At 46.6% G+C, this 27739-nt stretch overlaps 1 protein-coding gene across 1 annotated transcript in view; it reads left to right on the top strand.

Annotated features, from left to right (window-relative positions):
- LOC130298379 (oocyte zinc finger protein XlCOF7.1-like) overlaps positions 1-25928 on the top strand; it is a 29195-nt gene extending 3267 nt beyond the window's left edge. The window contains exons 2-7 of the mRNA XM_056551314.1: positions 9297-9444; positions 9943-10122; positions 11744-11870; positions 11954-12018; positions 12185-12569; positions 25605-25928. Coding sequence (XP_056407289.1) covers positions 9367-9444; positions 9943-10122; positions 11744-11870; positions 11954-12018; positions 12185-12569; positions 25605-25795 — 1026 coding nt within the window. The 5' untranslated portion in view covers positions 9297-9366 and the 3' untranslated portion in view covers positions 25796-25928. The remainder of the gene's footprint in view (positions 1-9296; positions 9445-9942; positions 10123-11743; positions 11871-11953; positions 12019-12184; positions 12570-25604) is intronic.
- The last annotated feature ends 1811 nt before the right edge of the window (positions 25929-27739 follow it).

Genomic DNA, 27739 nt, shown 5'->3' with positions numbered 1-27739 from the left:
GTCACGTGGTGTTTGAAGAGCAGAGTGGATTTTCTTATGGATGGTCCTTGGTTTGTAACCTTTTTGTTTAAATTTCTCAGCTAGTGTTTGTAGATGTCTCTGTCATCAGGGTTGGAGCAAATGCGGTGGTACCTGATGGCTTGGCTGTATATGATGCCTTTCTTTATATAATGCCTTTATTTACCTATATATATATATATATATATATATACATATATATGTGTGGTATGGTGGTGAGGTGTGAGATGCAGGGCAGATGTTGTTGCCATAGATGGCATTTACCCCTTGTATTCCTGATGCCAGGGCGTGGTTTAGCCTATAACCACCCGAAGGTAATACCACTGGATCCTGGGCTAGGCACGGGGGCAATGCAGACACTAATGCCAAGTTACGGACAACGGTAACTTTACTGAGGGTAGACAGATGACACAGTCTATGCAGTACAGCTAGGGCCCAAGGAGGTGACCAGTGACACAGAGACCTCAGAGGTTTGCTGGGACTTGTAGTAGACAGGAGAATTTAGTGCAGGCCACGCTGAGTAGACAGAAGACTTGACTTGACTGACAGGACGGGGACTTCAGCTTACTTGCACTGGACTATGGCTGCAGGACTTGCCTTGAGGCCTCCACTACTCTGAACACACACACTAGGCACGACTGCACTGCACCTCAGCAGGAAGCAAAAGAGAGAAGCTCCACCCAGGGCTTATATGGGGAGACTAGCAGGGAGCCCATAGGTCACCTTTGGGGTCAGCTGGTCACTGGTACCTCCTTGGTAACAATCACATGGTACATTTATTAAAGGTACAATACACAATATAATACGTAACCTATTTACATGGGGGGAACAACTGCAGGGGGCTCTCGGGACACAGAGGGACACTGCTGGGCAGGGAAGGTATGGAGAAACACCATCCCGTACTGGGCCACCACAAACTCCCCCTCTTAATTACAGTCGTCCTCGACACCCAGTCCTGGAAAGCGGAGGACTGAAGTGACCACAGGGGCCAATGACAGTTCCTGGAGCATTTTTACCCATTGTCTTTTCCAGGTCTGATGAGGAACGACAATGTGTCCATGTGGCATGTTTAATGTCCATACATGCTCTACATGGCTGTGGAGATTTTTGACCTTGTAATTCTCTCCTCGACACTTCTCCATCAACAATATACATAAAAACTTTACAAGACATGTCGGATTGGGCTGTTGGAGGCTATCTACCCAATGCCTTGGCTACTGGGGTCCCTTGGCTTGACACACTTCCCCCCAGAACACTTTAACCTCTTAAGGACCAAGCCCATTTTAACCTTGAAGGGGTACTCCGCACCTAGACATCTTATACCCTATCCAAAGGATAGGGGATAAGATGTCAGATCGCTGGGGTCCCGCTGCTGGGGACCCCCGGTATCGGCGCTGCGGCACCGCTCTATCATTACTGCACAGAGCGAGTTCACTCTGCACGTAATGACGGGCAATACAGGGGCCGGAGCATCGTTACATCACGGCTCCGTCCCTCGTGACGTCACGGCCCGCCCCCTCAATACAAGTCTATGGGAGGGGGCGTGGCGGTCGTCATGCCCCCGCCATAGACTTGCATTAAGGGGCGGGCTGTGATGTAACGAGGGGCGGAGCCATGACGTCACGCTGTTCCGTCCCCTGTATTACCCGTCATTACGCACAGAGCGAACTCGCTCTGTGCATTAATGATAGCGGGGTGCCGTGATACAGAAGCTGCTCGCAACATGTGAATAAAGACTTGATTGATGCGTTCACAGAGCTTGTTCCCCTGGGGGGTGGTAAGCAGTAGTCTGGAGTTTCTTGCAGGCATGGAATTGACACAGTTCTTGAAAGAGTTGAGCCTCGAAGGCCGTTCCACGGTCCGTTAAGACAGACTTCGGACACCCAAGGGTTTGCACCCAACTGGAGTAGAACATCTCGGCTGCTGTCTTGGCTGTGAGGTCTTTAACGGGTACAATGACAACCCATTTAGAGTAGGGATCCACCATGGTGAGAGCATAAGTCTACCCAGACCGGGTAGGAGACAACTTGACATAGTCTAACGCGACCAACTGGTTAGGCTTTTCACTCTAAATGGGATGGAGGGGTGCTCTGGCGTCCTTGCGCACATTCTTGGTGACGTTACAGACAGCACATTCACTGCACCATTTCTCAATGACACTCCACATTCTGATCCAGTAGAATCTGCTCCGGAAAGTAACTTCTGTCTTGTGGACTCCAAAGTGTCCCAACTGGTCATGGTATGCGTTGAGGACCATTACCGTGTCTCTTCGGGGAACCAGAATCTTATGAAGTCGATCACCAGAGACCGGATCCAACGAATTTCGGTACAACAGTCCCTTGTGCACAAACAGTCACTTCCTCTGTCGCCACAGACGTTTCAGCTCATAATCACACTGGGCCTGGAGTATACAGGTTGGTACCTTTTTCACCAGCAGGTAGTCCAACAGATCCCCCATGACTCTACTTTCGTCTTGAAGAGTCTTCCAAGTGTATAGGTCTTCTTGAACCTTTTCGGACCTGGGTTCGCTGTGCCTGAGGGCGGTCATAACATTTTGATTTACAAACCATTGGCAGAATGGGGGCATCTCCACATCTTCCCACATGTCTTCGACAGGTGGTTCTTCCCGGGGGTCATTCGAGACAGTATATCGGCATTGACATTCGACTTGAAACTTCTGTACTTGATGGTGAAACTATAATTGGCTAATCTTGAAGCCCAAGGTTGTTTGATGGCACCCAACTTGGCGGTAGACAGTAAATGGCGTGGCAGCCAGGTAGTCTTTGGACTTTTCAGTCACGGCCCATACCAAAGCAAGAAGTTCTAATTTGAATGAGCTGTAGTTTGCATCGTTCTTCTCGGCTCCGTGCAGGTTACGACTGGCATGGGCAACTACCCGCTCCTGTCCTTCCTGGACTTGGGACAGGATGGCTCCCAGACCTTCGAAACGGGCATCGGTATATAGCTGGAACGGCTGACTGTAGTCTGGATACTCTAGGATGGGTGGTTCTGTCAGCAAATGTTTAAGAGCTCAGAACGCAGTCTCTTGCTCTTCGGCCCATTTGACAGGTAGTCTTCCATTTTAGTTCTCCTTTGCCATACCCCGTAAGAGAGCTGTGAGGGGTTCTGCAATCTGGGCGAACTGGGGAATGAAGCGGCGGTAGTAGCCGGCAAATCCCGAGAAGCTCCTGACATCTTTCACCATGCGTGGGGTAGGCCAGTTCTTGACAACTGCCACCTTATCAGGATTGGGCTGGACTCCCTCGGCGCTGAAAACATGACCCAGGTAGTGTACCTGAGGTTTAAGCAAGTGACACTTTGACGGCGTGATCTTCAGCCCATGCTTGATTAGGACTTCTGACAGATGACTGAGGTGCTCCTGGTAGGACGTGGAATACACAATGGCATCGTCCAGATACAATAGGACACTTTGAAAATTCAGATGACCCAGGCACCTTTCCATCAAATGCTGGAACGTAGCAGGGGCATTACATAGCCCAAACGGTATACTTTTAAACTCGAACAGTCCCATGCGTCTCACGAAGGCGGTCTTCTCCCGGTCTCCAACAGCCATGGGCACTTGCCAATATCCGCTGGTTAAGTCCAGGGTGGAGAAGTAAGCAGCAGACCCGGGGGCTGTGAGCGACTCCACGATCCTCCCAGGGGCTCTGACTTTCTTGAATGACGTCTGCCTCTTTCATGTCGGCCAGCATCTTCTTGACAGTCTGATACATGCCTGGCGCGACCGGGCGGTGTCTTTCCTTGATAGGTGGGCTGTCGCCTGTGAGGATTCGGTGTTGAATCATGGACGTATGCTCGAAATCTGTGGGGTGTTTGCTAAAAGCTTTATGGTACCTTTTGGCAACATTGATGACTCCCTTGACTTGGACCCTGGGGGTAGTGTCGTCCCCAACTTGGAGTTGTGCCCACCAGGGCTCGGGAGGACTCGGACTGGATGCTTCGGCCACTTGGGCTGCATGCTGTCGGGCCACCATACGTTCTGTTAAAATGTCCTTTCACTCTATGAGATACAACTGGGCTACTGGAGTGTATTTGGGTAACACAGTAGCAGCATCAAACAGGTTGACTAACCGGACTAGAACTCTCTTGTTGGTAAAGGTGACAAGGCTTCTCACAGCTCGAACAAGAGGGTGGTTTCTATTTGCAGAGGCTCCAGCAGGGCTTGGTAGTCTCTATTCTTGACTCTGGGACACCAGATGATAGTCTCTGTGTTGGGTTGAAAGGTCACAGACCTGATTTCACCTTGCTTGTTTGCAAACTTCTGCTCCGCTTGTAGAACCTTTAAATGGTGCTGGGCAGCCCGCTGGCCTGAAGGGGACATATGGGGAAGAGAGGCATGCAAAGCATCTACTATTTCAACAAAACAGTTTTTCATAATGTTCATCCCCAGTAGAAACTCAGCAGACCCCTTATCTGTCACATTAGTTACAATCACTCCCTGTCCGCTAAGTACATGCTCTCTCAACTGAATGGTTGGCTCCCAGTATCCATGTCTGGGGTCTGGTTGCCCATTACCCACAACTACTCTGAAGTTAACATCCGGTTCACACAATTAACTAGCATCCCAATGTTGATATAAAATGTATTTTTAGGTATAGTAGACACTTGTGACCCTGTATCTATCAACGTCTCCAATGGTACACCTTCTACAATCATTTTTACATAGGGGCAGTAGGAGACATAAAGTGAGAGTCCTGACTTAGGTCGTTCTGAGATTGGACCTGATGACTGTTTTCCTTAGGGCCGGTCCGCAACCTCAGGGGAAATCCATTTAAATCCCAACACTGCGTTTTCCAATATCCGGGTTTATTACAATGGTTACAAAAGGGTCTCTGAGTCCCTGGGGGTCTACTAGGTGGAGGGTAGAGAGGGCTGAAATTGTGGGGAGCAGGAGCAAGGGTGGGTTTTCGATGCAGGGGCGGTTCACGGTCAGGGGGAGCGGATTGGGTGGCAAGCTCCTTCACAGCCTTAGTTAGTTGTTTAATATCCTGCCTAACACTCTGAGGCTACTAGTAGCGGGTACCCAGAGGTCTGGTGGCTTTAACCCTTGCACTATCACACTTTCTCTAGTGTCTCAGCTGGACTTATAGGATGTGATCGTGACACCTCCAACCTCTACCCCTTGAAGTGTCAGAAAGGGGATCCTTCTTTTCCCTAAAAGGTTGTCTATAGGGGGCAGGCATTACCAGGAAGCCCTTCTTCTTATCCGATGCTTTTTCTTGCAGAGCCTCTAATTCAGGTCCAAATTATAGCTCTTCAGTCCTTAAAGGGGTACTCCGGTGGAAAAACATGTTTTGAAATCAACTGGTGCCAGAAAGTTAAACAGATTTGTAAATTACTTCTATTTAAAAATCTTTATCCTTCCAGTACTTATCAGCTGCTGTAGGCTCCAGAGGAAGTTTCTTTTATTTTTTCATTACTTTTCTGTCTGACCACAGTGCTCTCTGCTGACACCTCTGTCCATGTCAGGAACTGTCCAGAGTAAGAGCAAATCCCGATAGCAAACCTATCCTGCTCAGGCAGTTCCGACATGGACAGAGGTGTCAGCAGAGAGCACTGTGGTCAGACAGAAAAGAACTACACAACTTCCTGTGGAGCATACATCAGCTGATATGTACTGGAAGGATTAAGATTTTTAAATAGAAGTAATTTACAAATAGGTTTAACTTTCTGGCACCAGTTGATTTAAAAATAAATAAAAAAAAGTTTTTCACCAGAGTACTCCTTTAATCCTTCTAGTACTTATCAGCTGCTTTATGCTCTGGAGGAAGTTGTGTAGTTCTTTCCAGTCTGACTGACCACAGTGCTCTCTGTGACACTTCTGTCCATGTCAGGAACTGTCCAGAGTGGAAGCAAATCCCCATAGGAAACCTCTCCTGCTCTGGACAGTTCCTGACATGGACAGAGGTGTCAGCAGAGAGCACTGTGGTCAGACTGAAAATAACTACACAACTTCCTGTGGAGCATACAGCAGCTGATAAATACTGGAAGGCTAAATTATTTTAACTAGAAGTAATTTACAAATATGTATAGTTTTCTGGCATCAGTTGATTTAAATCAATTTTTTTTCACCAGAGTACCCCTTTAAGCCAAAGAGCCCATTTAGCTGAGTTGGATGATACTGTAGCTCTTGCTGTAAGACATAAAGCATCCGTGGATGCATCAAACAAAATGTCCACTGCTGATATTAATATGGACATCTAGGCTAACAGCTCCTCCCTCGGAGTGCCCCCCTTTTATATGCTCTTTAAACTGGTACAATCACAGTCTAAGGGACCTAGCTACAGAAGTAGTGGCTATCATTGTCTTAAAAGCTGCGCTACCTTCTTCCCAACTTCTCCTAAGAAAAAATCTGCCCTTTTAGCCTCTATTGGGTCCCTTAGAGAACCCATTTCCTCAAATGACAGTGCCATCTTTTTAGAAATCTTAGCCAATGGAAGGTCGACTCTAGGGGCTGTAGTTTCCTCCTCTAAAAAGGGGTATTTACATTTTAGGGCAGCTGGTAGAAAAAAAACTTCTTATTTGGTCTCTTCCATTCTCCTGCCACATGCTTATTAAAGGAGAACTCCAGCAAAAATGAACTAATAAGTAGCTGATAGCGAGGGGGAGGATCTGACCCGTGATCTCTGGGACAGGACCCCTGCTCTCTCTGTGAGGAGCACATGTCATCTACCAGTAGACGGCATGCGCTCCGTTAGTTTCTATGGGAGTAATGATGATGCCTGAGTGCTGTACTTGGGTCTTTTCGGCGCTCCCATAGAAATGAATGTGCCGTCTGCAACACGTGCTCGTCACTGAGAGCCAGGTTCCGTTCCGGAGATTGTGGGTGACCCAACAGTCGGACCCCCCTCAATCAGCTACCTATCCCCTATCCTTTGGAGTTCTCCAATCATAAGGAAGACTTTCTTCCTTCTTGGGGCCAAGCCCTCAAAATTCCGATCTTCAGTCGTTTAAGGGTACGTTCACACTGCGGAATTCCCGCGGAATTCCTAGAGTGGAATTCCGCAAGTAGAATTCCGCGCAGTGAACTGTACCATTAGTGTGAATGGGTCTTCCGCGAGACCTGTTCACTTTGCAGAATTCAAGCGGCGGACAATTCCACCGCTTAAATTGTTCTACACAAAGAAAGTACATGTTCATTCTTTGTGCGGAATTCCGCAAGTACTGCATAGCCATCAATGGTGATGGTGCATTGCCCCGCGGTCCTACCGCCGAAGAATCTTAGGCGGTGGCTGCCTGACAGAATCTCTGCGAGCAGAGATTCTGCAGTGTGAACGTACCCTGAGGCTCTCTTAATTTCCTTAAGGGGGTACTCCAGTGCCCCAGCGTTCTGAACATTTTGTTCAGAACACTCAGAGCTGGAGGCCGTGATCATGCCGTCACGGCACGCACCCTTGTGACGGCAGCTAACATGCCCCCTTCCGTAGACATAAATGGGGGTGTGGCCGTGACTTCACGACCACTGACGCTGGAACCCATCGTTTGTTTAGAACGCTGTGTGCTGCAGGAGATCACCAAAGCAGTGGGATCCCCTTCATCAGACATCTTATCCCCTATACCAGTGTTTCCCAATCTTTTGGTCTGCGCCGTCAACTTCTTCCAACCACAATTCTTCACCATTAAAACTGCAAAACAAACCTATTAGGCTCCACACTTTACCTGCATCAGCCTTCAGATTCCCCTTTTAGAAGTGAGGAGGAATACAAGGGCGTATAGGTATAAAGGGGTAAAAGAGGGGTGCAGAAAGGTGTACATGGTTGACAGGTGTGTAGAGGAGGGTACTTGGGTGACAGAGGGGTGTTGGGGTGTATAGGAGTGTACATGGGTGACAGGGGGGTGTACAGGGGTGACAGGGTTGTAGAAGAGTGTATGGGTGACGGGGGCATAGGGGGTGTACATAGGTGACAGAGGGGGGTGTACATGGGTGACAGAGGGCATACATGAGTGACAGAGGTGTAGAGGAGTGTACATGGGTGACAGAGGGGTGTTGGGGGGTAGAGGGGTGTTGGGGTGTAGAGGAGTGTAAATGGGTGACAGAGGGGTGTACATATGTGAAAGAGGGGTGTGAAGGAGTGTACATGGGTGACAGGGGGTGTAGGAGTTAAAGAGGGGTGGACAGTAGTGACAAGGTGGTAACAGGGGTGGACGGGTGACAAGGTGGTAACAGAGGGGTGGACAGGGGTGACAAAGGGACAGAAGGGTGAATATTGGGGTTTGGACATTGGTGATAGGGGGGTAGATTGGGGATGGTGGTGAACATGGGTGACAGGGGCGGAAAAGGTGGACATGGATGATAGGGAAGGGGACAATGGCGAAAGGGGGTAAGAGAGGGGTAAAAGGGGTAACAAGGTGGTAACAGAGGGGTGGACAGGGGTGACAAATGGAAAGAGGGGTGAATAGTGAGGGTTGGACATTGGTGATGGGGGGTAGATTGGGGGGGCGGTGAACAAGAGTGGCAAGAGTGGACATGGATGACAGGAAAGTGGACAAGGGTGAAAGGTGGTAACAGAGGAGTGACAAATGGTGGTGGACAAGGGTGATAGAGGGGAGAGGGTGCACTGCCTTAATTAAGCTGAGCTGAGCCATCCTTCTGCGGGGGGCCGGGTAACATCAGGCCGGCCGGGTAACATCAGGCCAGCCAGGAACATGCGCGGAACAATTTCAGCGGCAGAATTGTCCGCCACTGAAATTCCTCAGTGTGAACGGGTCTCGCGGAAGACCCATTCACACTGATGGTAATGTTCACTGCGCGGAATTCCACTCACGGAATCCCGCAGTGTGAACATACCCTAATGCTGTCGGGGATACCCTCAGCCCCCACAGTTTTTACCACCTTCATGCATCCTGGAACAACTGCCTCCTGCCCCGGGAGAGGAAACAGAACTGGTGGAGATGGGGTACGCCAACCATTATGCAAACCTTTTTAACAGTTTCCTGTCCCGCGGAAGGAGAAGGACGCTTTCCAAGGTTGATAACATATCGCAAAAAAAAAATTCTGGTTCTGCATACGGCTCTGTCCATTGGAAGTGAGAACATAATGGTTCTGAAAATGTCTCTATTTCCTCCTGTATTAGCTGTGACAAATACTCCGCAGATCATCACAGATTTATAAGATAAAAGATGTGGGCGGAGTCATCCGAAATCATTGTGACTATAATGTCTACTTAGATGTTCCCCCATATTATCTGCAGGAAATTGATTTTATTTCTCCATAGAATCTGGTGCGGTTTATCATCGTCTCCTCTTCTTCCCTTCAGGTTTCTCCAATCCAGGATCCTCTGCTGATATCTTCTATATAAGAGAATTCTCCTGGATGACCCATCAACCATGGAGAGAGACAGGAACAAGATGGCCGACAGGATCATAAACCTCACCCTACAGATACTCTTCCGGCTTACTGGAGAGGTGAGGGATTCTGGGAGTGATGTCACATGACCTCATTCTTATCTATGTAATAACAGATGGATATGTCTGGAGAGGTGAGGGATTCTGGGAGTGATGTCACATGACCTCATTCTTATCTGTGTAATAACAGATGGATATGACTGGAGAGGTGAGGGATTCTGGGAGTGATGTCCCATGACCTCATTCTTATCTATGTAATAACAGATGGATATGACTGGAGAGGTGAGGGATTCTGGGAGTGATGTCACATGACCTCATTCTTATCTGTGTAATAACAGATGGATATGAATGGAGAGGTGAGGGATTCTGGGAGTGATGTCACATGACCTCATTCTTATCTATGTAATAACAGATGGATATGACTGGAGAGGTGAGGGATTATGGGAGTGATATCACATGACCTCATTCTTATCTATGTAATAGCAGATGGATATGACTGGAGAGGTGAGGGATTCTGGGAATGTATGTAGTGATATTAATGTGTCTCTCCATACACAGGATTACACAGTAGTGAAGAAGTCCTCTAGTGGGCGCTGTCGGGCCCCTGTGTGTGAAGGATGGGGAAGAACCCTGAGCCCAATCCCGGGGCCCCCACCTCACTACCTGATACATGAGGAAATGGATGAACAGAAGATCCGAGAACTCATCAACAAGATGATGGAGCTACTGACTGGAGAGGTGACCCTGCTGGGACATTATACAGTAATGGAGGGGTCTGGTGATGACTGGAGAGGTGACACTGCTAGGACATTATACAGTAATGGAGGGGTCTGGTGATGACTGGAGAGGTGACACTGCTGGGACATTATACAGTAATGGAGGGGTCTGGTGATGACTGGAGAGGTGACACTGCTGGGACATTATACAGTAATGGAGGGGTCTGGTGATGACTGGAGAGGTGACACTGCTGGGACATTATACAGTAATGGAGGGGTCTGGTGATGACTGGAGAGGTGACACTGCTGGGACATTATACAGTAATGGAGGGGTCTGGTGATGACTGGAGAGGTGACCCTGCTGGGACATTATACAGTAATGGAGGGGTCTGGTGATGACTGGAGAGGTGACACTGCTGGGAATGCTGGGACATTATACAGTAATGGAGGGGTCTGGTGATGACTGGAGAGGTGACACTGCTGGGAATGCTGGGACATCATACAGTAATGGAGGGGTCTGGTGATGACTGGAGAGGTGACCCTGCTGGGACATTATACAGTAATGGAGGGGTCTGGTGATGACTGGAGAGTTGACACTGCTGGGACATTATACAGTAATGGAGGGGTCTGGTGATGACTGGAGAGGTGACACTGCTGGGATATTATACAGTAATGGAGGGGTCTGGTGATGACTGGAGAGGTGACACTGCTGGGACATTATACAGTAATGGAGGGGTCTGGTGATGGCTGGAGAGGTGACACTGCTGGGACATTATACAGTAATGGAGGGGTCTGGTGATGACTGGAGAGGTGACACTGCTGGGAATGCTGGGACATTATACAGTAATGGAGGGGTCTGGTGATGACTGGAGAGGTGACACTGCTGGGAATGCTGGGACATTATACAGTAATGGAGGGGTCTGGTGATGACTGGAGAGGTGACACTGCCGGGAATGCTGGGACATTATACAGTAATGGGGGGGTCTGGTGATGACTGGAGAGGTGACACTGCTGGGACATTATACAGTAATGGAGTGGTCTGGTGATGACTGGAGAGGTGACACTGCTGGGACATTATACAGTAATGGAGGGGTCTGGTGATGACTGGAGAGGTGACACTGCTGGGACATTATACAGTAATGGAGGGGTCTGGTGGTGACTGGAGAGGTGACACTGCTGGGACATTATACAGTAATGGAGGGATCTGGTGATGACTGGAGAGGTGACACTGCTGGGACATTATACAGTAATGGGGGGGTCTGGTGATGACTGGAGAGGTGACACTGCTGGGACATTATACAGTAATGGAGGGGTCTGGTGATGACTGGAGAGGTGACACTGCTGGGACATTATACAGTAATGGGGGGGTCTGGTGATGACTGGAGAGGTGACACTGCTGGGAATGCTGGGACATTATACAGTAATGGAGGGGTCTGGTGATGACTGGAGAGGTGACACTGCTGGGACATTATACAGTAATGGAGGGGTCTGGTGGTGACTGGAGAGGTGACACTGCTGGGACATTATACAGTAATGGAGGGGTCTGGTGATGACTGTAGAGGTGACACTGCTGGGAATGCTGGGACATTATACAGTAACACCACTGGGGGGGTCGGGGTGATGACTGTATCATTGTGTGTCAGGTTCCTATAAGGTGTCAGGACGTGGCGGTCTATTTCTCCATGGAGGAGTGGGAGTATGTAGAAGGACACAAGGATCAGTACAAGGATCAGGTGATGATGGAGGATCAGCAGCCCCTCACATCACCAGGTAATAGACATGACTATATACACACGTCCTCTCATTATTTGTATGTAAAGAATGAATTCAGTCTCTGTATGTGTTCCCTACAGTCAGATCCAGTAAGAGAACAGCACCAGAGAGGTGTCCCCGTCCTCTTCTTCCCCAGGATGATCAGGTAGATGGAGATATTCCCTATGATCTGTAGAAGGGCTGTGAAGCTCTTGTGGTCAGTCCCCTCACCCTCCATGACTCCTCATCCCCTGCTCATCTATAACATCCCATGTGACTTCTCCTACTGTCTGATGACTTTTACAATATTTCATCCACATCTTATAAATCAGGGAGAAGATCTGAACAATATTAGTGCTCCAGAGACAGATTTGAGTGGTGATGAGCAGTATAAGGAGGATATTCCTACAGGGAAAAATCTTATCTATATTAATACTACAGACATAAAGGAAGAAGAAGAAGAAGAAGAAGAGACAGATGTGAGCGATGATGAGCAGTTTAAGGAAGACATTCCTACAGGGAAAGATCTGATCTATAATAATGCTACAGACATAAAGGAAGAAGAGACAGATGTGAGCAGTGATGAGCAGTATAAGAAGGACATTCTTACAGGGAAAGATCTGATCTATAATAATGCTACAGACATAAAGGAAGAAGAGACAGATGTGAGCAGTGATGAGCAGTATATGGAGGACATTCCTACAGGTAACCGCCCAGGTGGGTAGTAATCACTAAATATAGAGAAAAATCACAGATTCAACTTTTGGGGGAAGAAGTGATGTAAGTAGAAGGTCCAACATTTGCCTTGGAGGCCAGAAAACTCTATGACACCTTACCATAGTTAGTCCCCCTTCTATGCCCCCCTCCCCCCCCACACACACTATTACTATGCCCCTTGTATGCTACGCAAACTATTCTGCCCCTTCTGTTCACCCCACACTGTTTATATGCCCCAGTTTGTGCGGATGGAACAATCATTCCCACCAGAGCGGCTGTGTCCTCCACCAGACGTTACCTGGTGTTATCTGCTCTATGATCTTATTGTGTGGCCTGTACCTGGAAGACATTACTAGCTGCTCCAGAACACTGCCTGCAGTATAGTAGTAGTGTGGAAATCACAGGATAGAGAAACAAAGAACCAGAGACAACGCTGATACCAGTACTCCCCCTAGGAACTGAGTTGAGCAAACCGAAACCATAGAACCTGGTTTCGGTCAGAACTTTGCCAAAAATCATGTTTTTCTAACATAAGTCAGGTTTGCCAGGTTCACTTCGGGGGGGATGAAGGGATGAGGAACACGTGGCATCGGCACCCTTTCAGCATAGGATTAGCAAGTAGTAACACATAGATTATGTCAGGATAGCCCAGAATTCTTTGCAGTGAGCTAGCAAGATCACATAACCTCAGGTTAGCCAATAATTGCTTGCATACAAATTAGTGAACATCTTTTTGTGCAGACTACAGAAGTAGAGCCCTGCCCGGGACTGTTTTTTCAATCCTGCTCTCTCTGATTTTTTTTGACCAATCCCGCCCGCTCCCGTAGGGTGTTTGCTCAACTCCTGCCTGCTTCCGCTGAAATGTTTGTCTAATCCTGTTCGCTCCCGCTAAAATGTTTGTCCAATCCCGCCCGCTCCAGCTAACATAGGAATGTACATACACTAGGGTGCAATGCTCTGCAGTCTGCACATACCCCCCATGTGTACACTGCTTTCCAGGACTGAAGTGACATGGTGTGAGTTTGTGTGTAAATCACGGTGCTGCGACTTTGTTGAGACTTTCAGAGAAAAGTTGCAGACAATGAATCAGTGCCCACTGCATAATACTGGTCTAAAGCACTGCAAACGGTAGTTCACTTTCAGATATGATCTATAGCAAAAGTCACACAAAAGTCACAGGTTAAGTGACAGACTTTTTTTGAGACAATTTTAGATGAAAAAAAATGCTTGATGAATTCCCCTCTTAGTCACTGGGGCTGCTGAGGGATCCGCAGGCATAGCACCTGACCGCCCGCGCCTGCATGTTTTGGGTTGGGTCAAGTAGGATCCCAATCCCATTGCAGGGCTCTACTACAGAGCCCAGCCAGACAAACACATCAATCCATATTGGGTGACATATTGCACATGAGACAGTGGAACTCAACCTTACACATGTTGGACATCCTGTACCAGCAGCGCAAAGCAGTGACATACTACCTAATGCAGTAGACACACAGCTTTTGGAGCCAGTGTGACTTTCAACTCAGGCGTTGGCAGTTAATCGCCAATGTCGCATGCTCAGGCCTTTCAAAAAGATTTGACAGCAGGGAAAATAGTTGAATTAGTGATGTAATGCGGCTGATATTTCTTTTAGAGCAAACGCTCACGGTGATGATTGAGGGGGGATGGAGGAGAGTTCCCATCTGGCTGGCAGCAGTACGGAGGTTTTTCTTGGGGGAAAGTTAGATAAGGAACATGAGAAAGTGGAACCAGAGGAGGAAGATTTGGAGATGAAATCTGTCAAAGGGATAGGGGACGGGTAACTGATATAAGGAGACAGTGATGATGACGATGACCATGAGGACCAAACATGGCAGTATGGGACGGAAGCGGAACCAGCCAAACCCTCGGATAAGCTGGCAAGATGTATGCTTTCTTGCTTGCACACTGTGAGCCTGAAGAAAATAGATTAGTACCTGATAGCTAAACTATTGGACTCTCGGTAGAAAACCAAAATGGGGGGAATTAAATTTTTTTGGGGGAAAAACCATTGGGTATTTTGATACCTCTGTGTGCATTTTAACACCGGTTGGCATCTGCCAACAACCAGGGATACTTTATGCTGCTTTATTTAAGCTTTTTAGTGCAGTATGTTTTTATACAACTGTTACCATTGGTTACCGCATGTTGTCATAACTGGACGTGACATTAAAAGGGTACTCTAGTACCCCTAGTAGAGCTGGGCGGTATGACCAAATATGTGTATCACGGTATTTTTGTAACTTATGGCGGTTCCACGGTATATAATGGTATTTCTCTCCCCCCCCCCCCCCCCTTAAATCATGTGACCCGCGAGCGCTGTTCTGCTTTCCCCCCCCCAAAAAAAATTAATCATCAGCCCAGCGCTGCGCTGTCCCCATTGCCTGCACTGGCTGAAACTGTGTACTGTACACTGTATCTCTATGCTGTATCCCTATGCGGTCGTCAGCCTATCACCGGCCGCAGCGATGTTCCGCCTCGGCCGGTGATAGGTTGAGCCCACTGTCATGTAAGAAGCCGGCTAGAGCTCCTTACATGACAGTGAGCTCAGCCTATCACCGGCCGAGGCAGAACGTCGCTGCGGCCGGTGATAGGCTGACGGCCGCATAGGGATACAGCATAGAGATACAGCGTACAGTACACAGTTCCAGCCAGCGCAGGCGGTCCGCAACAAACAGGAGGACGAGGAGGGCAGTGCTTGTGGGTCACATATGATTAGTTCCCCGATGTGGGGACAGTGCAGTGCTGGGCTGATAATTCATTCATTCCCGAGAGGGAGGGGCCAAACCGGTATTGCGGTATGGGGAAAAATTCATATTGTGCAGGACAAAAATTTCGGTATTCGGTATGAACCGGTATACCGCCCAGCCCTAACCCCTAGACATCTTATCCCCTCTCCAAAAGTTTAATGTCACGTATGGGCTGGAAAGGAGTTCACACTAATCTCGCCCGCTCCCCTATCCCTGCCTTCTTACGTACCTGCCCTAAACGACAGGTCTGTGTCGTAATAGTCAAAATAATAAACTACAATGATACTGACTAGGTCCAGGAACAATGGGATGACAGACAGACTAACAAAATACGACTACACACTCACACAATAGTCCAGAGCCAACTAACCACGTCAAAGCCAGGAGAAGTCAAAGTACCAAGTCGCTAATATCATGCCCCCTCCCATAGACTTGCATTGAGGGGACTTGGCTGTGATGTCACGAGGGGCGTGACCGTGACATCACGAGCCTCTGTTGCTCTGGTAAACTAATGCCGGGTGCTGCAGGGAGATCGTGAGGGTCCCAGCGGCGGGACCCCCGCTATTAGACATCTTATCCCCTATCCTTTAGATAGGGAATAAGATGTCTAGGGGGGGGGAGTACCCCTTTAACTGAGCCGTAAAACTGCTTTAAAAGGGATACGGTCACCTGTTCACCCGCACTATAACCCAATACACCGGGTTATAGTGTGGGTGAACAGGAGACCGATGCGGGGTCTCGGACTGCAAACCTACCTGCAGTCCGGAACCCTGTTCCTACGAAGGTCCCCGCTCGTAAGTACTGAGTGCTCACGTAACCATCGCTTATGAATATTTAAATCCAGCAGGCGGGCCGGCCTCCAGAGCACAAGTCAGTTCTGAAAGAGGGGGACCGTCTGAGGATCAGGGTTCCTGACTGCAGGTAGGTTTAGCAGTACGAGACCCTGCATCGGTCTCCTGTTCTCCCGCACTATAACCAGGTGTAATATAGGGATTTAGAGATGTAAAAAGTTGTTTAAAGTTGTATAAAGCTGTTTTTAAGTCTAAAATTGTCGCACAAAAAGTCTGCCACTTCCCGTGCGACTTTTGCTATTGATCGTATTTGAAAGTGAACCACTATTTGCAGTGCTTTAGACTAGTTTTATGCAGTGGTCACTGATTCATTGTGTATAACTTTTCTCTGAAGGTTGCAAAAAAGTTGCAGCATCTATCTTTTAGACATAAACCCACACTCATTTACTTCAGCTTGTGAAGCAGTCTAAACGGGTACCATGGGCGTAGGAGCCAATAAATTCTGAGCGTGCTTCATACCAGGTTGCTATCGGCAACCAGAAGCCTCGGCTAATGCTGATCACTGATTGGGCTGATGTCTGGCATTAACCCTTTAGATGCTGCGTTCAAAGTCTAAAACGGGAGAAAACTAATCTAAGCTTGCTAAGTGGGCTTATTGTGACCAGCACGGCGAAATTGCACCCTTCCTGTCTCACCGCTGTCCAATCGGCACTCTGTGGGCACACAACAGGGCTCATAAGAGGAGGACCACCATTGGGCTTTTGGAGAAAGAATTTTGCTGGAATTGAAGTTGGGGGCCAAGTGCGTTTACAAAGCTCCTATAGTGCCAGAACAGCTGAAGCCCCCACGTGTGACACACATCCCTCAAGGAACGTAACAAGGGGTACAGTGAGTATTTACACCTCACAGGTTTTTGGAACAGTGGGCCATAACAATAAAAAATTTGATTTTTCTAAAATGCTGGTGTTACCCCAAATTTTTCTTTTTCACAAGGGGTAATGGGAGAAATTGGGCTACAAATTTTGGAGGTCTTTTTTTTGGAGTATGGAAATACCCCATATGTGGACATAACGTGCCATGCGGGTGCACAACCAGGGCTCAGGAGTCATAGAGCTTTGTTTGCATTTGAGGCCTATGGCATATCAGTAGCTGATGGTTGCATACATTCAGCGGAAAATAAGAAAAAGAAACTCCCACATGTGACACCATTAGACAGAACACCCCCTTTGGAAAGTGTATAGGACTGAAATGGACATTTGGAACGCATGGGCGTTTTCCAAATTTGTTTTCCAGGAATGCATGAGGGGTAGTTTTGAAAAAATATAAACTGCAATTTTTGTGGGCGTGGCTTGGCAACCGACTGATTTGGCCGCATAGTTGCCTTGCTCCAGAGCCAGCGACTTCTTTACAGCGACTGTTGGCACATTAAACAGTGCAAACCCACCTTGTTTGCCACCATAAGACGTGGGAACCTCTCTGTGCTCTTCCCGCCAAGACAGACAGCGTTCCCCGCAAGCTGAGGAAGAGATGCTGCCCAGAGCTCGCAGCAGATCATTACCATCACCCCGTCTGAGACATACAGAAGACTTACCTTGCAGCTCCGAGTCGGCGATGGATGGAGACTCGGTCTCTCGGACTGGACGGCAGGTACATGCCTCAGCCCCCGTCACCCCTTCCTCCTCTATATTGGGCAGCCCAGCTAAAAAGAGGCACGGGAGCTGTTATCCAGCGCAGCCGATGGAGAATCCCTGCCCGATCCACCAGATATATTTGCTCGGCTTCGCACCTCTGAGGCTACAGTCACTGAGAATACTCTCAAGCAGATGCTGCAACTGCTGAACTCCTCCATCCAGAGTAATCTCCTCTTATCCCTCCATCCACTACAATCCTCAGTTACAGAAATAGAGGGCAGAGTGGACCATATTGAGGGTAAGATGGTGGAATTAGTGGGCTCACAAAATTCACTCATTGATGATCATTATGATTTGGAAGAAGAGGTGTGTGCTCTTCGGTAAAGGTCACAGACCTGGAAGACCGCTCTCGAAGAAACAATATAAAGCTAAGGGGCGTACCAGAAGAGATAGCCACAAAGGATCTAGTCCCTTATATAGCTCATTAAATTAATGGTCCTTGACTGCTCACCCTGTGATCTCCTGATTGATAGGGCACACAGGGTGCCAAAACCAAAGCATCTCTCAGAAAATATACCGCTTGATGTGCTTGGCCACATACACTTTTATCATATCAAAGTCGCGCTAATGTCACGCTACAGAAATCGGGACTCTCTATCAGCAAAGTTCTATGGGATCCCCATTTATGCACACTTTTCAGCAGTCACCCTTCAGCTCCACAGGAACCTGAACCCCATTACGCAAGCCCTGAGAGACCGAAAAATCCTCTATAAATGGGGTTACCCGACTCGCTTGCTCATCCAGTACCGTAAGGAAACTCATGTGATTCGCACGCTTAAAGATGTCTCTAATCTGCTCCACAAGTGGGGCATACAGATCAATGCTACCGCTACTAAAGATCCCAAAGATCGCCCTGATTAGCAAACACCAGAGTCCGTATCTGACAAGCGTCGTTGATATTGAAAGAATATGCTCAGATGACCTGTCACTTTATACTACATCACGTTCCTGCCTGTTCACAAGGAACTGTTTTTCCCCCCCCTCCGTAAGAGACGTCGCCCGGAAACGTCCATTTCCCTCTACTCTCCACTCCTGAAGCTCTAAGGAGTATCCTGTTCATGGCATTGCCAGCTTGTTTGTTGTACGTTTGTTTGTGTTCTTTTCCAGGTACCCTATACTCGACATTCTGAGGTGAGAGGACCCGAGACTTCTGCGATTCCCTGACAGAGCTACGTGGCTGTACAGCATTTGGACTTATGTAATGGTTTTAAAGGTTCTATCTCTGAACACTAATGGTCTAAATACACCCCAAAAAAGGTGGTTTTTGTTGTCTGAGTCTAGAAAGGCCATATGCGACATTCTCTGCACCCAATAAAGCATTTCATGAAAAGGACACATTTAGAATTCGCAGCTCTGCCTTTCCTAGTGTATATCAAGCACATTACCAAACTAAGTCCAGAGGAGTCCTTTGAGTGATCAGCAATTCCGTTGCGTTCCAGCAGATTTCTCTTCACTCTGACCCAAATGGCAGATACATTATTCTTGTAAGTACAATAATGTGTTGTACACGATAGTTTCTGTATATGCACCGAGTAGGAGACAACTCAGATTGTTCAATAGATTGTTTAGGTTAGTGAATAAATATAAGCAAGGGCATTTGTTGATATGTGGAGATTGGAACGCTGTTCTGGATCGTACTGTGGATTCCTGTTCTACAAGCAACCACTCACCAGTGTCTCTTTCCGGCCTTTTTCATAGAGAGGACAATACGGGAATCCCGTCCCTTGTGTACTCTAAACCTGTAAGTGTACCCTGAGGAACTCTCACAGAGTTTATAAAGTTTCACGTCATACCTCACCCGCTTAGAGGGGATATATTGGCAGAAAATTAGTCTCCCTTTGAAGCTGATAAGAGACTCCTTAATAGAGACCTCCCTTTGATCGATTACCGGCCTGAGTTTGTACAGGCGGTCATAGGCACAATCACCTTGGGGGGGGGACATGCCAAATTATCAGCGTAATGCATGCATTTCCATATGGCCTCAAAATGTCCCGGTGTCATCGCCACACTGTAGAGTGGGGTCTGGTAGAGGATGTCCCCGCTCCAGTATTGCCCGACACTGGGGTTTTTGACCAGTCCCATCTACAGCAAGGGGCCCAATATGTCCTCATTTCGGCTGCACTGACAGCGTACCATCTATTGGGCCTAGCCAAAAGGGAATCTGGGTGGTGGGCGACAAACTGTTGGACGTACAGGTTCGTCTGCTCCACCAGTAGAGTGACAAAGTCGTCACTGAAAAAAAGAAAAGAACAAGTCCAGTTCAGTGAAGCTGACTATGTCAATCTGGATTCCTGGGTCGCCATCAAACTCAGGAATCATGGGCTGATAGCCCTCTGGGGCAGTCCAGACAAGTTCACCGTAAGTGGGCACAGTGAAACTTGACTGGGAGGTCAGACAGCTAATGGACACCAGGGTCGCTCGTACTAGTATAGGGCACTAGGTCACTTGTATGGGGGGGTTTGTGGCCTCCCTAGATGATGAGGAGGACAAGGAAGACGACAGGAAAATGGGGTCTTCCTCGTTCTCACTGGCATTTTTGGTGTCGGAGAGCATCATAGTGTTTGCCTACCCCACTGAAAATAAACCGTGGGCCATTTCTTTTTTAACTTCTAAGGGGGAGAAAAATATAACGCAAAAATCCCTCAAAAAGCACCTGCACCCCAGCTGCTCTCTTATAGCGAAGATGGTCCGGCCAATGTTAGCATAAAAAAAAAAAAAGGTCTGTGCCCCAAAAAAAAGGTTGTCGCAGACAGCAGCACCCTAAAGAAGGGGCCCGGTCACGTAGATGAAGGTGCTGCGGACCCTCGGACACCTACTTTGAGGGCAGCTGCGACAAAAATAAATGTAATAATAGATGAAAAAAAAGGGAAAGATAGAGTCCGGCACTGCAAGACTCAGACATGTGGCAGCAGGTGTGATGTGGGTAGTTCTGGAGTTCCTGCTATATAACGTAGGGTGCGGTGGTGCATAGATCCAATAGCGTATAAAGGCAATAGCGAAAAGAAAAACAAGAATTGCACACACCATCCAAACGATAGTTTATTCCATGTTGTCAGGCATAACAAGCTGGTGCGAGGGTGGAGGCGGGGGGAGTTGGAACCGGGACAGACTGTTTCACGCCACTAAGGCTCTTCTTCCAGCCGGTATACAAACGCGGCGCACTACGGTGAAGCTATTTATCAGCATCACGGGAGGTGGCATTGTAATCACGTGTCATAACAAAAGGGTCATGTGATCAAAACAAAACATCATGTGCAATATTCAAGAGTACAAGAACGACAGAATTCAATCACCTAACTGGCCAACAGTAGGTAAGTAGTTCTCAAACGTGTATTTCTGCAAATGACAGATCTATATATCAGTGGTTTTCTAAGATCCTATTGATCGAGAAAAGGGGCTACCTCCGATCATTGAGACCCAAAAAACACCCGCTGCATCTAGCTTTAGAATCCACGCTGCCTCTCTTCGCAACAGGGCAGCATGTCTATCACCTCCGTTCAGTAGGGATTTAACTCTTCCGATGCCAGCGAATTTTAGGACTTGCGGATCGCTATTGTAGGCTTCTTTTATCTGGGCAATCAGTCTAGGTGCACCTATCCCTGTTCGGATAGACCTAATATGCTCGCGAAAACGAACAAATAGGAGACGGATAGTTTTTCCCACATAAAAGAAGCCGCAGGGACACATGATGACGTAAACAAGGTAAGAGGTGCGGCAGGTCACCAAATCGTTGACGGTATGGAGATGGCTTCCTAATTGAATGGTTTTGGTGGCTACATTCTGGGAACAAAAGGAACAATTTTTGGTCACTATCAAAAAAGTCCCATGACAACGAAAATGGTACCAATGATAAAAACAACAGATCACAGTGCAAAAAAATTAGCCTTCATATAGCCAGTAATGAAGCAGCGGCACTCAAGAAATCCGTGAAGGAAGGTGCGGCTTTATTCAACCATACATAGAAATAGCGACGTTTCAGCCGTCTCGCACGGCCTTTGTCAAGCAGCGATCAGTGCAAAGTGCAGATCATTTCTAGTGAACAGGTGACATACAATTAATCAAGTGTTTGTTGATAATCAGCAGAAAAATAGTACAGTGTTATGGATCATAGGTGGCGGTGCATAAAATAAACCGCAGCATATACATAGGGCACCTGCCACATATGAAAGAAGAAAACGTGCAAAACAAAACACATCAAACTAGTCCATATCTCTTGGTTGTTATCATAATTAGTGTCCATGTGAGTAATAATTAGTGTACCTTCCTAGGGGGGAGGAGTCTCATCGCGCATCTCTCACTTGCCGGTACACACGAGGACGCCAGCCGGTATACAGTACAACCGTCTTCTCCTCTTTTCCGGTTTGCGCCGGAAGTGATCTCATGATAAACAAATACACGTGTAGAGATTGCGCATGCGTCCTGTCTTTGTTGACAGGCAGTGCGCCATCTTGGGACCTGGCAAAATCCTCCTGGCAACGATTCCTCACTGTAAGTGTGCACTTGTCTTACCGGCTATGCCGGTGCATCGTGGGGGTGGGGATATCCGCATATTCCGGAGCGTTACCGCAGAGCGGGGAACCTGTTCCGTCCGACTTGCCGGTTCTTTGTCATCCCGAGTGAGGACCCAATTAGATGACAGTACCCAGTTCGCTCTCATCAGTAAAGGACATCCAGGCATCCACGTACCCATCTTTGCGTTCAGGCGTGCACCTTTTATTGCTCATTGAGAGGATGCTCAGGTACAAAGTAGTGTTTCTATGATAGAACTGTAATGGCGGCGTCCTAATGTCCGGTGTGATTCAATGCGCACTGTTCTCCACTCACACCTATGGAAGATAAAAAATAAATTAAAATAAAGAAAAGTACCAAACATACAACAGGTTCTGCATAGGCACCTGGTAACATGTACATACAGAGGGGAATTAAAGGGGTACTCCGGTGAAAAACTTTTTTCTTTTAAATCAGCTGGTGGCAGAAAGTTAAACATATTTGTAAATTACTTCTATTAAAAAGTCTTAATCCTTCCTGTACTTATTAGCTGCTGAATACTACAGAGGAAATTCTTTTCTTTTTGGAATGCTCTCTGATGACATCACGAGCACAGTTTTCTCTGCTGACGTTATTATAATAATAATAATAACACTTTATTTATTGTTGTCCTTAGTCGGATTTGAACCCAAGGCCCCAGCACTGCAAGGCAGCAGTGCTAACCACTGGGCCACCATGCTGCCCATAGCATACATCTGCTATGCACGGTTGCTAAAATGGACAGAGATGTCAGCAGAGAGCACTGTGCTCGTGATGTCATCAGTGTTCCAAAAAGAAAGGAATTTCCTCTGTAGCATTCAGCAGCTAATAAGTACTGGAAGGATTAAGATTTTTTAATAGAAGTAATTTACAAATATGTTTAACTTTCTGCCACCAGTTGATTTAAAAGAAAAAAGGTTTTCACCGGAGTACCCCTTTAAGGAGAACATATTTTATGACTGATCTTAAATTCGGTATTCAATCCATGTGGTTTGAGGGAATTTAAATCATAAATCCAGCTCAATTCTCTTCTTTTTTACCTACTAGTGCGGTCCCCACCTTTTTTAAGTGGGGGAATGTGATCTAGTAGCATGAAGCGTAAATCTCGTTCCGTGTGCCCAAGTTCATCAAAATGTTTTGCAACTGGGAGAACTTGTCGCCTTTTTCTGATCGCATAACGGTGGTGATTTATTCTGGTTTTGAAGTCCCAGGTTGTTTCCCCCACATACAACAACCTGCAGGGGCAGCACAGCACGTAGATTACGTAGGTGGAGGTACACGTCAGATAGTGTTTGATGGGGAAATCCTGTCCTGGGGTGGGATGTGTGAACATGTTGCCTTTGTGCATCAGGGAACAGTTCACACAGGATCTACATGGGTAAGACCCTAGGTTGGCACTTGTCATAAACCTGTTTCGAGCGTTCTCCTCCTATGTCAGCTCTTACCAGGTGGTCCCTTAAATTACCTGACCTTTGGTATGACATTAGAGGGGGGGATGCAAACTCATGAACTTTTTCATAGCCCTCTCGTAGGATGTGCCGGTGCCTCCTCAGGGTCCCTGACACTCTCCCTGAGATCCCCGAAAATGTGGAAACAAACGCAGCCTTCATATAGCCTACATATAGCCTTAAAGGGGTTCTCCGGTGCTTACACATCTTTTCCCCTATCCAAAGGATAGGGGATAAGATGCCTGATGGCGGGAGTCCTGCAGCTGGGGACCCCCGGGATCATGCACGCGGCACCCCGTTTGTAATCAGTCCCCAGAGCGTGTTCGCTCCGGGACTGATTACAGGCGACCACCGGGCTGGCGGCGTGTGACGTCATGCTCCGCCCCCGTGTGACGTCACGCTCTGCCCCTAAATGCAAGCCTATGGGAGGGGGCGTGACAGCTATCACACCCCCTCCCGTAGGCTTGCATTGAGGGGCGGAGCGTAACGTCACACGGGGGCGGAGCATGACATCACACGCCGCCAGCCCGGTGGTCGCCTGTAATCAGTCCCGGAGCGAACACGCTCTGGGGACTGATTACAAACGGGGTGCCGCGTGCATGATCCCGGGGGTCCCCAGCTGCGGGACTCCAGCCATCAGGCATCTTATCCCCTATCCTTTGGATAGGGGAAAAGATGTGTAAGCACCGGAGAACCCCTTTAAGCATACTCATTATAGTACAAAAATGTATAATTTCTTAACAGTATTAAAATAAAACAAAACCTATATAAATTGGGTATCATTTTAATCATAGGGACCTACAGAATAAATGTCATTTTTACCAAAAAGTGCACTGCATAGAAACGGAAGCCCCCAAAAGTAGCAAAATGTTTTTCCTTTTTTTTTTTCAATTTTACCCCACAAATAATTTATTTTTGTTTCACTGTAGATGTGTACAAATGTAAAATGAGTGAACTCATTACAAAAGGATAATTGTTGGCGCAAACAAAAAGCCCTCATATGAGTCTGTAGGTGGAAAGTGATGATTTTTAGAAGAGGAGGAAAAAAAAGTGCAAAAAAAATTTTTTTTCCTTTCTCCCCTGGAAAACATTTTTTTTTTTTTTATTCACCTGGTACCAGAAAGTTAAACAGATTTGTAAATCACTTCTATTTAAAAATCTTAATCCTTCCAGTACTTATCAGCTGCTGTATGCTTCACAGGAAGTTCTTTTCTTTTTGAATTTCCTTTCTGTCTGACCACAGTGCTCTCTGCTGACACCTCTGTCCATTTTAGGAACTGTCCGGAGCAGGAGAGGTTTGCTATAGGGATTTGCTCCTACTCTGGACAGTTCCTGACATGGACTGAGGTGTCAGCAGAGAGCACTGTGATCAGGCAGAAAGGAAATTCAAAAAGAAAAGAACTTCCTGTGTAGTATACAGCAGTTGATAAGTTCTGGAAGGTTTAAGATTTTTTAATAGAAGTAATTTACAACTGGCACCAGTGATTTAAAAAAAAAATGTTTCCAGTAAAGTACCCCTTTAAGGGGTTAAAGCAATATTTAAAAAAATATATATTTTTTTTTTAATGAAGTTAACTATAGCAAAAACTATTCAAATTGAGTAATGTTGTAATTATACTGACCTGACGAGAATAGATAATGTTACTCTTTTCAATTTCATCTCAAATTTTTTTCTATTTCGCAGTATATTTTAGGGTAAAATTAGGGTGTCTTTACAAAGTACAATTGGTCCTATAAAAAAAAAACAGTTTCCTGGTTCATTAAAGGGTTACGGTATTTACTCACAAATAAAATGTTTTATTCTTGGCAGATTCTTGTACCGGGAGATCAGAGGAGAATCTTATATCTTCAGATTATAAAGCAGATGATGATATCACACAAGATACATATGAAGAACATTCCATTATCCCAGATACACCCTCAGCCCTTCACAGCCAAGATCTCTCATCCTTATATACAGGTCCTGTCTTCTCAGTCATCACAGGATGTTCAGCAAAATAAAAGTCACAAAAGGGGTGTTGGACATAAAAGCACTCAAACAGGAGATAAACCATTTCCATGTGAGGAATGTGGGAAATTTTTTACTCGGAAATCAGTTCTTGTCAAACATCAAAATACTCACACAGGGGAGAAGCCATTTACATGTTCAGAATGTGGAAAAGGTTTTACTTCAAAATCACATCTTATTCGACATCAAAAAACTCACACAGGGGAGAAGCCATTTTCGTGCTCAGAGTGTAGGAGATGTTTTACTCAAAAATCCCATCTTATTCAGCATAAAAAAACTCACACAGGGGTGAAGCCATTTTCATGCTCAGAATGTGGGAAATGTTATACTACCAAATCATATCTTGTTGATCATCAAAAAACTCACACAGGGGAGAAGCCATTTTTATGCACAGAATGTGGGAAATGTTTTACTAAGAAATCATTTCTTGTTGAACATCAAAAAACTCACACAGGGCAAAAGCCATTTTCATGTTCAGAATGTAGAAAATGTTTTGCTCACAAAGCAAGCCTTGTTGATCATCAGAAAACTCACACAGGGGAGAAGCTTTTGGCATGCACAGAATGTGGGAAATGTTTTACTAAAAAATCTAATTTTGTTGAACATCAAAAAACTCACACAGGAGAGAAGCCATTTTCATGCTCAGAATGTGGGAAATGTTTTACTAAGAAATCAAATCTTCTTACACATCTTGGAACTCACACGTGGTAGAAGGCAAGTTCATGTTCAGGATGTGGGAAATGTTTTACACATAAATCAAAGCTTGTTAAACTTCTGAAAACTCACAGGAAAGAAGTCGTCATTTTTACGTTCAGAATGTGGGAAAAGTTTTACTGAGGAATCAATTCTTGTTCAACATCTAAGAATTCACAAAGGAGAGAAGCCATTTTCATGTTCACAATGTGGGAAATGTTTTAATGATAAATCCCGTCTTGTCGCACATCAGAGAACTCACACAGGAGAGATGACCTTTTCATGTTCAATATGTAGAAAACATTTTGCTCAAAAAACATGTCTTGTTAAAAACATCTAAAAATTCCCACAGCAGAGAAGCCCTTTTTTTTATCTTTATGTTCTGAATGTGGGAAATGTTTTACTCGCAAATCGAGACTTACCAGACATCTAAGAATTCACACAGGAGATAATAAAAGTTTTCTTTTAGAACGTAGTCACCGATCCAGCGATGTCATCACTATAGTTTACATGGTAGGAAAAGAGTGTGATATATGGTTGTGATATTCACTGCTCCTCATGGAGAAGACCCAACAGGCATAATCCATGGGGAGCTGCTACTGGAGACCCAAACACCTCACAGAGAAGGGACTTATTTCAGTGATGAAGAATTCCAGGACATGACCATACACATAAACCTATAGGCGCACTAGGTACAAGAAAAAGACCTCAAGAAGCAGTATTGTATGAAAGAATCATCAATCTTTATTTGAAATACAATTAAATTAAAGGGGTATTCCAGGCAAAAACTTTTTTTTATATATCAACTGGCTCCGGAAAGTTAAACAGATTTGTAAATTACTTCTATTAAAAAATCTTAATCCTTCCAATAGTTATTGTCACGACTCGGCTGGCAGAAGGTGGATCCTCTGTGCCAGAGAGGGATTGGCGTGGACCGTGCTAGTGGACCGGTTCTAAGCTGCTACTGGTTTTCACCAGAGCCCGCCGCAAAGCGGGATGGTCTTGCAGCGGCGGTAGCAACCAGGTCGTATCCACTAGCAACGGCTCAACCTCTCTGACTGCTGAAGATAGGCGCGGTACAAGGGAGTAGACAGGAGCAAGGTCGGACGTAGCAGAAGGTTGGGGCAGGCAGCAAGGATCGTAGTCAATATGGCAATAGCAGGAGGTCAAGTACACAGTAAGGACAAACACAGTAAACGCTTTCTCAAGGCTCTAAGGCAACAAGATCCGGCAGGGGAGTGCAG

Source organism: Hyla sarda, chromosome 1, assembly GCF_029499605.1.
Source record: "Hyla sarda isolate aHylSar1 chromosome 1, aHylSar1.hap1, whole genome shotgun sequence".
NCBI classification, from domain to species: Eukaryota; Metazoa; Chordata; class Amphibia; order Anura; family Hylidae; genus Hyla; species Hyla sarda.
Note: the sequence above shows the minus strand (reverse complement) of the source record. Positions and strands in the feature narration are given on the sequence as shown.